The 14129-nt window shown below is 40.8% G+C and overlaps 1 protein-coding gene across 2 annotated transcripts; it reads left to right on the plus strand.

Annotated features, from left to right (window-relative positions):
• Positions 1-583: 583 nt before the first annotated feature.
• On the plus strand, positions 584-13585 carry LOC137256036 (sodium/potassium/calcium exchanger 5-like). Of its 2 annotated transcripts, XM_067793696.1 has the most exons (9): positions 584-900; positions 2720-2899; positions 4282-4365; positions 5324-5427; positions 6091-6191; positions 6840-7138; positions 7932-8147; positions 9063-9164; positions 12941-13585. In XM_067793696.1, exons 1-9 carry the CDS (start codon positions 708-710, stop codon positions 13264-13266), a joined length of 1605 nt encoding a protein of 534 aa, XP_067649797.1. In that variant the 5' UTR covers positions 584-707; the 3' UTR covers positions 13267-13585. The 2 variants fall into 2 exon arrangements, with proteins under 2 accessions (XP_067649797.1, XP_067649798.1); XM_067793697.1 differs by lacking the exon at positions 9063-9164 and having other exon boundaries at positions 622-900.
• Positions 13586-14129: the final 544 nt, after the last annotated feature.

Below are 14129 nucleotides of genomic sequence, written 5' to 3' on the forward strand. Positions count from 1 at the left end.
GTTATACAATTCATAGAGAGTTACATAAACGCTAAATATGTAATATATGTTTGTATGTGCCGCAAAAAGAAACCAAAGGTCATTGTGAAAAGTATTCCAGGTTTTTTTTATCGACCAGAGTAGAATAGAACTAAATTCGAATTCGAATTTGATGTAGAAAAAGCGGCTCATGGAATGGCATTGAAGTCCTTCGACAAAACAAAGATCATTACATGATCTTGGATTCGAAACTCGATATAGATGATCCTTACACCGTAAAGGGGCACAACTCTTGCGGACCACAGGTGCTCGTAAATATGACATCACGTATGGGAAAAACAACTGCATCTCCCATCCCCAACCCTCCCCTTCCGTTCTTACACCGACTGTTATCGCCTGCATTTTATAAACACTTGAATTCAAGTCGTCCTTTACTTGATAAGAGACAACTGGGTGTACAGCGTCCAAGCACGTTTGGATCTGTCGTATTCTGTCCCAACATCAACTGATCTGAGGACACAAACAATGGGGGATTTGATAATACGGAGATAATCTGACTTGCGTATCTTTAGCTGCGGCCGTCCGAATAATAGTCTTTGATACTGTCTTTGTTTACATCAATCACGGTGACCCCGTCGAATCACTTAAGTCCTACAGAGAAGGAGACGCTGGTCAACAGAACAGCACTCTTTTTCTGTGTGTGTATTTAAAAAATCTATCGTTAAGTTATGATGTGGAAATATTCTTTTAATGGCGTATTATTGAAGCGGGCGACAACTGTCTTTTCCGTTGCCTTCGCTTATTTGGCATTATCGGGATTAGCGTTAATCTGGCGGTACCTGAACTTGGAACCTCGGGATGAGTCATCATTTCTACATCCGAGCATCAGGAGGGATGCCAGAGATGCGGAACTTGGTGAAGGTTAGTATTTTATACAATTTATATATTCCAGATTATTAAAATCTACAGCAAAATCGCATTATGGAGGTCTGGGGGTGGGAGGGAGGTTAATATTTGCAAGAGGGTACTATTTCTCTTATTTATCATAGATACGTTTATTCATATGAACAAACATGTTATACAAACATATCCATGCAAATTAAAACGTTGAAGATTAAATGCTTAAAATAAGGATGGCGGACTTTAAACCTATTGTATTTCTAAGTTTGACAAACTTTGGGCCAGATTAAAATCGGTCTATGTTCCAACCAATACTTTGGCCAACACTTTGATAACTCGATATCATGTGAATGATATTACAACCAATCAGATGGTGCGTATATATCACGTGATATTTACTTACGTGCACTACAACTGACGTCGCAATTGAGAGAATTGGAGAGGAATCGGGCAACAACACACATTTTTCATCTGAAACCATTTTTATGGAATTTTCCTACCACGTAAAGCTGTCATAACAATAACTAATTACTGGGTTAAGCATTGACCCGTCAATAAACATTGTAATTAATCCATATGTGATTGCAATGGGGTAGCGTAGTGGTTAAAACGTTCGCTCGTCAAGCCGAAGACCCGTTTTCGATTCCCCTATATCGGTATAAAGTGTGAATTCTATTTCTTGTCTCCGTCGAGACAAGAAAATATTGGAATATTGCTAAAAACGGCGTAAACCACTCTCATATGTGATAACGTGACGCTTCTGTCATTAATGTAAACGTGTGCAGATACGTCTTATTTATGGAAGCAGTGTTATTTACAGCGATACTTGAAATCAAATACCTTCACTAAACTGTGTAAACCGATATATTTTCCTTTCAGGAACAAAGGACTGATTAAATGACCCCTCTGAACAGGTCTAGAATACCACAGTTCAGTTCTCGATCCTAATGACATGTATTTCAAGGTAGTTCTTAGTTCTGAAAATATTCGAGTTTCAGCCAGTTAATCGAGTGAGTGATATCATGAGCATCGACAACATACCCGCAATCGGGATGCCATGACATGCCTGAACTAGTTCAGTTAGCCTGACCACTTCATCCGGATATTCACACCTTAAGTCAAACAATGAGATCAAACGCCACCATTTCTTTTGTAGGTCTGTAACCTAACACTTGATAATGTGGCCTTATCTGATCTAATGACAATATTCCAGCAATATCACGACTGGGAGGCAGGAAAACTTACTTCACATAGAGTACCCAAGTGAGGAATCGAACAAGACCCTTCAGCGGAGTGAGCGAACGCTTCACCCCATAAACCCACAGTCCTTCATGTTGTATATGAAGTCTGAACAGAGCTACACGTTTGTTTGTAAAATGTTTAGCTTTGATCACCAGTGTTAAGATCATTTTAGGGGCAGTGGAATAGCCTTAAAGTTAAAGCGTTCGCTTGACCCACCTAAACCCAAGGTTCGATTCCCATTTGGGTACATTATGTGAAGCGTAAGAGGCGACTAACGGGATCGGGTGGTCAGGCTTGCTGACTTGGTTGACACACGTCATCGGTTCCCAGTTGCGCAGATCGATGCTCGTGTTGTTGATCACTGGGTTCTCTGGTCCATATTCGATTATTTACAGACCGCCGCCATATAGCTGGAATGTTGCTGAGTGTGGCGTAAAACTAAACTCACCCACTCACATTATGTGAAGCCAATTTCTCGTGTCGCCCGCCTTGATCTTGCTGGATTATTGTTAAGTTTGAAAGTGGCGTAAAATTAAACTCACATAACGATGTTGACGTTTAAACCCTTTACACCCTACGTCTACATCCTCTGCTCCAGTCGAAGCCCTCAACTGTACACCTAGGTCAGTGGACAACTTCTTCGGCAACTTCATGACGCTGGAAGACACCCAAGACGGCGGCGTGTTTGTCCACATCCTCATTGCCTGCTACCTCATCGGCGCCCTGGCTCTGATCTGTGACGACTACTTTGTTGTTTCTCTGGAGCGAATATGTGAAGGTGAGCTATCGCACCTCATGGGTTTCAGCTGAATGGAGACTAGTCTAAGTAATCCGTATTATCCATACTGAAAATTAAAATAGAAAATTGTTATAGTGAAAAAGACTTTTGTGAACATGGCCTGCATAATTGATGGCTTGCAGTCATGTACCCTTGTGTAAAACTTACGGCTGTCTCGAGGGGGAGGCTTGGTCCCCGCATATTCATTTTTATGTTTTTTGTTGTTTAACGTCGCATTCAGCAATGTTCCAGCTATATGGCGGCGGTCTGACAAAAGTCAAGTCGGGACCAGATAGTCCAGTGATCGACAACATGAGCATCGATCTGCACAATAGGGATACAACGACATGTGTCAACTAAGTCAGCTAGTCTGACAACCCGATCTCATTAGACGCCTGTGACGACAAGCGTTGATTGCTGAAGATTCCAATCCGAATCTTCACGGATGGTCTATCTGGTGTCGTCATCCGGCGTTTGTATCGAAATCTCGGATAACTCGAAGGTAGTTTCAACTTCGACACAACAGTATCACCATATCAATCTAATGATAAAATAAATTACACTGGAGTTGCGTTCACCATTTTGAACCGCAGCGTTATTCTAGCTGTATATCACCTTTCTGTGGGAGGAAAGCATATAATAAGGATCACAGACGCTGACCACTTTGGTGAACAACACGAACGGTGATGCATTGCAATGTCTCAGTTTCTCCCCGTTTAATATTCTGGATCTCGAATTAGACTGCTACCAGAACATTCAGCAATGTCCATTTAATTTCTGGGAATGTGAGTGTTCAAATAGATATACCATTACACTGTCTGATCTATCACTGTCATTACTGCTTGAATACACGTCTTAAGCGGAAGGGGAGTTGCCTGGTTTACCAAAAACAGGATCCGCTGACCGTGAGTTCGAATCATAGATTCCAGGATATTATCCCTGGTTTGGAAGAATTACCATACATGTGGTCATTGGTTTTACCAAACGGGACTAAGATGTCCGCCATGCAACCAGTTCACTGGACTAGACCTCGACGCGGCGTCAAAACCATCTCACAGAACTAAAATAAATTCTGAAACTACAACGATGGTTACACAAGTCATGCATGATAGTAATTCCCAGATTTCTATTAACTAAATTTCTTAAATTTCTCTTGCCTTTCTCTTGGACCCGATCTCGGTCTCGATATGGCTATGAGGATAGTCGAATGGTTCAATACATGCGAACTGAGGAAGTATAGGGAAATGGCATGCTTCGACTTACTTCGAAATCGAACATGTTTAAGTCAAACAGTTATAACGTAGAATACATAATATAAAAAAAATGTTTGGTTGATGTACATGATCAGATGAAAAACACGCTGATTATGCAATTTGTTTAAGATTTACAGATTGAGTCTGACGTTGCCGGGGCAACCTTCATGGCGGCAGGAAGTTCTGCTGCGGAGTTCTTCACGTCTATCATAGGTAAGAAGTATGTGCCAGTGAGACGTTAATGAAAGGAGATATTCATGAGATACATGAATAAGGGTGCATTTTAGCAGATAGCATTCACGTATATAGAGATGCTACGAGTCCTTTTTATACAGAACTAAAACGGAGAGGATTTATATATCGTTAAGACCCCCTCAGTGACAGAATAAACTTTGATGGCAGTTTTTCGAGTTACTGACTCTGTGGTTACGAGATGATTCCAAAAATGAAACCTAAGCTAAGAGGGGAGTATAGTAGTGATCATAGCGATGGTCAGCTTTCCAAAATAGCCGTCCAGGGAAAGAATGATCCCACACAGACGCATGTCTTTTAACACGATACGAGATCAGAGGCAAGAGTTAGATCCCCTGATATACATTTGCAAAAGCTACACGACTTTCTAGAACGCCCTATAATGAGTGAGTGAGTGAGTGAGTGAGTGAGCATAGTTTTACGCTCAGCAATATACTATCTATATGGCGGCGGTCTGTAAATAATCGAGTCTGGACCAGACAATACAGTGATCAACAGCATGCGTATCACTCTCTGCAAATGGGAACCGATGACATGTGTCATCCAAGTCAGCGAGCCTGACCAACCGAGTCTCTTACCACAAGCATAATCGCCTTTTATGGCCAGCATGGGTTGCGGAAGGCCCTTTCTAACCCAGACCTTCACGGGTCCCCTATAATTATGTAGTACATTCCATTGGTGTCGATCGTGTTCGGTCACCAGTTTGAATGCCCAAATAATTCAAATAATTCACAGGCTCTGCTGACACACGATTAGTGTATCATATACATCGGCGTCAAACAACATTCGATCATCTACATTTTTTTGTACAACGCATTTGTAATGACTTTAGGTTGAAGCATTCTGTAAACCATACTAGAACTGACATAGATTAATATTTATAACTTTTTTTATTCCATCAATATATTCGTCGCAACAGGTGTGTTCATAGCTAAGAGTGACGTTGGCATCGGCACCATCGTTGGTTCGGCCGTCTTTAACCTCCTTTTTATAATCGGCATCTGTGGAATATTCGCTGGCGTGGTATGTATGTCATTAATTTTTTGTTGCATACATTGTATCCCTTTAGAAATATGTATACAAATTATTCATTTTTCAGTTCAGCGTATAATTGTGCCCACGCCAGTGTAAATATGTCCTCTTCTGTGGCTTACAACTGCTAAGTAAACATGTCTGCCACGTGCCACATCGGATATTGTGGCAGGTTTTGTTTTTGTTATGACTTCCTTTAACTGATCAACAATCCATGCAGTTCGATTTCGAAGAGTACATCGAGAACAGTTCTGTTGACCGGCTTGCACACAAGTGCCGTGTTGACAATTAATACCCAACTTCAATTAGGGGCGGTGGCGTAGGCTAGTGTTAAAAGCGTCCGCTTGTCACGGGTACAATGTGTGAAACTCATTTGTGGTGTGGTGTGGATATTGGTTGAATATTGCTAAACGCGGCGCAAAACCATACTCACCTGTGTAAAATACAAATATATCCTGTCATACTGCGTCGCCAAGTTGTAGGAACACCATGAGGGTGGACGTAGGGGTTCCGAGGCAAAAATGCCCGCCAGAGGACCTACCTCTATCTCAGGGCCTGAATATTAATGAGGGCCCGGGAACCAGGATGACAAACCTCCGGAAACGGTACATGACGTCACAGATGGTCTCTAATTCACGATAAACGTATTTTCAGGTAGTACAACTTACGTGGTGGCCAGTCTTCAGAGACACTCTGTTCTACCTGTTCTCTGTGCTGGCTTTGGTCCTTGTCATCTTAGATGGCGTCGTGGAATGGTAAGATTACAATGATGTTAATGGAAATTAGATACACGCCTCAGTGCGGAAGGGTTAGTTAGGAACACGCAAGGGCGAACGGTTTTCTGGTATATATACATATTTTATATCTGGTATACATACATGTTTTAATACGATATGATAAACTCTTAATGTGTATTCTGAAATATTATTTCGGAACATGGATACAATGTGTTAAGCCAATTTCTGGAGTCAGTCGCGGTGATATTGCTGGAATATTACTAAACGTAGCTTAAGGGTTAAACTCACAATTTCTCAAATTTTCACAAGGGCGTTGAAGTATTTGATTAATTCACACAGGATATAAAGTATCGATGATAACTACTAATGCACACTTTTTAAATTTTTGTACACTTCTGTAACAAGTATCAAATTACAAGTATAATAATGACATACATTTAATACTGTTCGATGTGGGGCAGTGGGGTAGCCTAGTGGTTAAAGCGTTCGCTCGGCACACGAAAATCCGGGTTTGAGTCCCCCCATTTCTGCCGTGATATTGCTGGAACATTGCGTAAAAGGGACATGAAACTAGACTCATTGGATATGCTAACAAGCTAAAATGCCATTCACTTACTCACTGCTCAGTATTGCGTTCCATTTTCTATTTTGCACTTACTGTTCCAGGTTCGAAGCCATGTCGTTGTTAATCATGTGTCTCATCTACTTCGTTATTCTGGCTTTCAACCGGAAGCTGGAACACTGGGCACAAATGGCGGTTAACAGCTTCCGGTCATGCGTGAAGGGATCAGCTGATCTGGATGATAATGAGGCTAAGACGCCCTTGCTTCAGGGAAAACGGAAAAGTGATTCAAGCGAGGTTGTTGAAGTGGAAACGAGTTTTTCCGAAGTTGAAAGTCATTCCACACAGTCGGAGGTTATCAGCGAATCCGTGGAAATCAGTCCCTCGTCTTCTGACCAGTCCTGTAAATACCTCAACTGACTTTGGCAAAATCCCATTGTCCTTAACCCATTCGTCTGTTAACAAAACAGCCTTTTTATCTGCTATAATGCTTGACCGAAAATACCCAAACAAGATACGGATTAAAACTGGTCTTAAAGAGGCGAGATTTCGATTGTGGTTTTCACCGCACTGAGCAATATATGAAAGTATCGAATCTGGGCCAACGAGTGTCTGATATAATGAGCAAAGATCAATACATACCTTGAAACCAAAATATCCTCAATAGTCTTAAGACCCGAGACGATCAGTGTTAGAATGGTCTTCATCAACTCATGCTTGTAAAGGGCAACTAACAGGATCGAATATTCGGGATCGCTAGGACTGCATAAAAAAAATATAAGTTTCTTGGGCACATTTTTATGTTTTTCACTCAGAAATACAGCTTGGAAAGTCTAACACGCGATGAGTTGTAGATTCAGTCACACTCGTTCTTACAGACACTCATTCTTATAGTGGACAAATGGATGATCGGGACGAGGCTAAGTCAAAATTATGTTTTCTAAATGGCAATAAAAATTGTTATGCGCACAAATAAAAGTGACGCGCCGATGCCCGAGAAACGTTTCACGTTTTTTATTTAGTCTAAACTGGTTGGTACAAGACACATCGTATCTCAAATACGTAGGCCGATGCTCATAACATCATCCACTGGATTGTCTGCTCCAGACTCGAATATTCACAGACAATAATACCGGGTCGGGCGTTATGCAACAAAACAATACATGTTATTACGATGCCATCCTTTTGTTTCATAGTACCCCATCACCATTCTCCTTGGATTGTCCCGGAATCGTTCCTCCTGAGAATATTCTGGGTTGCCATGGTTCCCGTCAAAATCTTGTTGTACGTGACGGTGCCGGACTGCCGACGACGGACGAAGTGGAGAAAGTTATATCTCGTCACTTTTACCATGTCTGTTCTATGGATCGCTGTCTTCTCCTATGTGTTGGTCTGGATGGTCACAATTTCAGGTGAGTTATCTCCCTTCGTTTAACAAAATGCGCATGTGCAGGTGATGCACTTCGTGCATTCACGTATTACTGCCCACTGTTTCAGATAAATGGCAAAACATAAAAAAACAAAGCATTCGTAATGGAAGCCCTATGTCACACGCTGTGATCAGTATTTCACAGAGTGCATATGAGTTCTCAGTGTTATGGGCATGACCTTATGCCTCAAATATAAAGTCGGAAAGAATGATGAATCCGGTGACGTGGGATACCGAGTCTTACGGCAATTCGAGAGTCTGGTGCGTGGGGTCTAGTGCGCGTCCTCTCTCATCTAACTGCCACCAAATTCGTACTAAGAAGCAAACTCAAGCCACCAGCATTTCGACTGAGACTTGAGCTTTGCGGCTGAGGTCTCCTAATTAAGTGACAAACTGAGCTGGACCAGCATCACTAAAAGTGAATAAAAGCCATTGAAAGAAGTTCGTTGTTTCTTGTTTGCTGGAGGAACTACGGTAATGGTCCAAGGGCCCACGGGTGCTGGCACGGTACCTCTCGCACATCCCGAATAGTTAGGATCGTAGGGTATACCGTAGTTCCGGTAGAGGAACGCCATCCCAGGTGTGAGATACCGACAGGTAAAGAACTGCTACTATGAGGGCGTTGGTAGACATTCCTTAGATATTAGATGCTGTGGTGGAATCAGTGTGTAGGTGTATGGTGTGAACACGTATGGGGCAATGCGGGATTCACGCACATGGGATCCTGGCTTCCAAAGGGGATTCTACTGTGTATAACAAAAGCTGTATGTCTTAACAATGTATTATGTAACAGTGGGGAGTTGCAGTCATGTATTGTGTAGTAACTATGTGTTACTGTGCAGCCAGTTGTGTAAACAGGTGATGTTGGCATACCACATTGTTGCTGTTGTGCACACAGGTGATGCGCTTGAGATCCCGGACACAGTGATGGGCCTTACGCTCCTGTCTGCGGGAACCAGTGTCCCTGACTGTCTGGCTAGCCTATATGTGGCCAGGGACGGTGAGTGTGGCTGTCTGTGTAGATGTGAGCAAGTGAGTTTAGTTTCACGTCGCACTCAGAAGTATTCCAGCCATATGGCAGTGGTGTGTAATTAATCGAATAAAACCAGGCAATCCAGTGATCAACAGCATGAGCATCGATATACGATGGGATTGAGATACGATGCCATGTGTCAAAATATGTTTCTTTGGTATGTGAGGCCACCGGCCCATATACAGCGGTTACGAAGAAAGTTTTCATTCAGGAGGATAGCAATTGTTTTCTGAACATAATAGCACGACGAATATACAGTGATAATTTTTTTAAAATGGCGACATCGCAAGAGAAAACAATTTGGTAAAATGCGGCATTATTACTTTTGTTTGTAATACAATTACAGAGATAATCAGAACGGATTTTGTCATAGGCTGGGCATTCAACAAGGAAATGTAATTCGTATTCAATGCCTTTTTGACAAAATAGACATGATATATAATTTCTGTCAATGGATACTCTTCTTCTTCATTTCCTTTTAGATCTAACAGCCCTAATTTAAACTTTACAAGTAGTAGTCTCAGATTCTTTGTAGCCACGAGGGATAAATTATCTTTCTGGTTCTAAAGGGACTTAAACTGTCCGTTACAATCAAAACGACTGTTTTCTTCTAACTTCGAGTGCCATTCTTGTTGTAAAATACATATACAGCGATCTCTAAACAGGTTCAGGAAAACACTGACATTACCTACGGATTGGTTTAACCAGACAATACCAAAACCTTTGGAACAAAGAAGGTTCCTTATAAGGGACGCCCAAGTCTAAAATGTAGAAGCATGTTGTAGGAAATTTTCGTGAATAATTTGAAAAACACGTTGTAGGTAAGGAAGCCAACGTTGCTATAAACGTACATGATGTACAACAGTGCTTTCTTAGTTCAGAGCTAAATCTGCAGCACAATGTGTGTAATTCATAGTAAAGAAAAATTTACACCAAGGTATTTAATATAATAATTTACGACATTAACGGGTTTAGAATTAAAACAACACTTTTATTTCGAAGAGAGGGGACACCTTTTCTAAATACAACAATATTAGTCTTTTCAATACTTACTGATAGCGACGATTCTGAAGAATATCTTTCTAATATGTTTACTTGGTTTTGTAACCCAATAATCGAGGTAGATACTAGAATTACATCGTCTGCAAAAAGTAACATAAATATTTCGATAATGTCGGGAAATTACTGGACACCATGCTTACCTTGCAGCGAAATATCATTATATAACTCGTTAATGAAGAAAGAGAACAGGATAGGGCTCATAATACATTCTTGCCTTAAACCCATTGGACTGTCAAAAAAATCAGTTAAACCATCTTGACTGCGTACATATGATTTGATATTTGAGTACAATGACGTAAGCATGGTGTACATTTTGTCTCCCAGGCCAGCATTTCTAAGACAAAACCATAGTTTGGAACGATCAACAGAGTCGAACGCCTTTTTATAGTCAACAAATGCAAGATACAATAGATTTGCATCGAGATAACCATTTCTGAATGATTGCATATATGGTGTGGTGTGGAATAGGGCTTTCTGAATCCTGCTTGACATTCGGGAATTTTACCGTACATGTTTGCCCACAGTGTAAGTCTATTATTGAGAACAGATGTAAAAGTTTTACCAAAAATACTCATCAATGATATACATAGTTGTCTGGGTTGTTGACTTCTCCCTTGTCATGAACTGGAACAATAATTGAGCGAGTCCAGACTTCTGGAACGTAGTCATCATTGAATATTTTCTTAAAATATTTACTAAGAAAAGGCAGAATTTGAATATTTCAACATTTCCACAAGAACCAGATCAGGACCAGGTGATTTACCACATTTAAGACTATTAATGACATTCAAAATTTCACGGTCTGTAATATGGCATTCTAGCACCCGTCTGTCTATGTCATCGAGTATGGGGGTGAGTCATCCGTGCAGATATCTTCATTCTGGATAATCTGAAAGATACTGTCGTTCTTAAAGACTTAAGACTTAAAATGGACAAGTCATTCAGTTTTGGAGCCGTGAAGGTCCCGGGATAGAATAGGCCTTCAGCAACCCATGCTTGCCACAAAAGGCGACTATGCTTGTCGTAAGAGGCGACTAACGGGATCAGGTGGTCAGGTTCGCTGACTTGGTTGACACACGTCATCGGTTCCCAGTTGCGCAGATCGATGCTCATGTTGTTGATCACTGGATTGTCTGGTCCAGGCTCGATTATTTACAGACCGCCGCCATATACCTGGAACATTGCTGAGTGCGGCTTAAAACTAAACTCACTCACTCACCCATTCAGTTTTGATATCTGATTACTGGGGCCTGTTTTTTTCTGAGTGAGCGGACTCGTTTCCAGAAAAAGGATGGGTTATGTAAAGAATCGTTTGACATTCTTATGTTGTTTTTGCACTGTTTCTTTTAATTGTCTAAAAAAAGCTTTATATCTATTTCGTTCCCTACAATATAAAACTCGGTTGTTATCAGAGTGATTACATCTAAATCTTCTATGTGCTTTTCTAGCACGTTGTTTAGTTGCTCTCCACTCTTTCTTAAGTTTAACTTAGATTTCCTATCAGGGTTAGTTGTCTTCCTCAAACACTGTGCGGTTTCTGAAATAGTTTTAGAACAGCCAGCGAGCCTGACCACCCGATCCCGTTAGTCGCATGGGTTGCTGATGATCAATTCTAATCCGAATTGTGAGTCCTGTGTAGATGTGTGTGAGAGAGACAGGCCTGTCGCTGTTTATTTGTATTTGTCTGCCGTTTGTGTTTGTGTCATACGACACATGATAATATGACAAATGATACACAATATATGATATTCGGTACATTGTATACGATGGAGAGTAGATTGCAGAGAATACATGGGGCATTGTATAGAGTATATGATATATTTGTATATGACAGATTACAAATTAAACGCGTTTACATTATTTACCGTACATGGTCTAAAGAATAAAGTATAAAGTATCCATGATATATTAAATATACGACACAGGGTCATTTTGCACAAAATAGTGTACATCATATACAAAAAGGTATAATGTTAATGCAATACATGGCCTAAAAAATACCAAAAGGTACTTTACACACCATGCATTAACATTATATACAGAACGAAATAAGGTACGCATATTGGTATTTTTATGATTGATATTTTATCAGTGTGTCAGTAAATATATAGACCATTATTAATCATTTCAAAATTTACATATATCCCTAAATATTTTTGTCCAGTGTATGTGACACGTTTCATTTAAGCTACATAGGGTGCATTATATACTGAGGGAAACATGTAAATGCAAGTGTTCTGTAATTGTTTCCCAATGTTTCTTCAGAAGTTTTGTCACACAGCTTGTGAAGAAACCCGGAAAAATATAACGTAACACTTGTGCTTTCATGTGATCCCTTATTGTATTCCCTCAGTGTATATATGTCGTAAACTATACACACCACATGGTGCATTATATACGAGTCACATTCTAAACAGTTTTTAAAACATCTACCGTCGGGTTTTCACGACACGTATCCCTGATTCACAAGGTGTATGCTTTCTTTTATACGTCAGTTTATATCATACACGACACAGGATGCTTTCCATGCAATGCATATAATAAATACTTTTAACATTATATACAACATATGGTATATCATATCCGGTATACTGTATTACGACAGTATATATAAGACATGGTACATAATTTCTTCTGTCACAATGTTTTACATACAACATCTTACATTTTTTTCTTTGAAGGCCTCGGCGACATGGCCGTGTCGAATTCTATCGCGAGCAACGTCTTCAACATTCTCATGTGCCTGGGGTTACCATGGTTACTGGAGACCGCCGCAGTCAACGTAGGCGAGACCGTCCCCATCAGCAGCGGTGCCCTGCTGTACGACTCCATCATCTTGCTGGTGACGGTGGCGCTGCTCATTTCAGCTCTCTTCGTCAACCGATGGAAGCTGAATGTGAAACTCGGAATGTTCTGCATATTCACCTATGTAGTTGTCATAGGAGTGTCGTGTCTTTTCGAGCTGAACATTTTTGGCAATCTGAACCTCCCTGCCTGTCCAAGATAATCTCGACAAGGTTGAACCACCGTCATGTCATAGCCAGGTTCCTTCCAGTCACATCTTCGCTGAGACAGTTTCAAAGCCTACGTGGACAAAGCGATCTTATCTGAAAGACGATATGACCTCCATTCCTTTAACCTAAAGTCAAAGTGGTCGAAACATTAAGATCGGTTTGTACAACTGGGTCCACATTTGTAGAACGAATGACACACAGCCAAACATGATTTTTCTCGCAGAGTACATACACAATCGAGTTAATCGAAGTTATAAATACCCTCATTGTATTTGTACATTAACTCTCTCATAAATCTGAAATTCGACCACACATTCAGCGTACGCTTGAATTCATCTACGAACTTGTTTCAATGAAACGGCCAACTTCAACTTACATTCTTCAAAATCAATTTACCGGAAAAAAGACATAGTCCTCTTTGGAGTATTTTACTTGTGAAGAAACTCTATAGAGTGGTTGGATGTTTCCCGTATTCTCTTAAAACTGATTTCACAAACAGTGTACAGCGGGTTCAACACAATGTCATGCATTTAGGTATCAGCTGAGGCCACGTCTACCATACGCTATCGCTTATATACAGTTCAACACTTCTCAAGCATTGTGTGAGTGAGCTTAGTTTTACGTCGCTCTTAGCGATATTTAAGCGGTAGAGCAGCTGGCACCTAGTATGGTCTTTACACATTGTGCCCGTGTGGGGAATCGAACCTGGACCTTCAGCGTGACGAGCGAATGCTTTAACCACTAAACTACCCAAGGATAACCAAAACCTGCACTCACTGGCGGCATTCATTAGTAACACAGAAGCTCCACATCGATGAGACAATCGTCACTCCTATACTCAAACATTGTGATAAAA

This window comes from Haliotis asinina, chromosome 11, assembly GCF_037392515.1.
Source record: "Haliotis asinina isolate JCU_RB_2024 chromosome 11, JCU_Hal_asi_v2, whole genome shotgun sequence".
Taxonomy (NCBI): Eukaryota; Metazoa; Mollusca; class Gastropoda; order Lepetellida; family Haliotidae; genus Haliotis; species Haliotis asinina.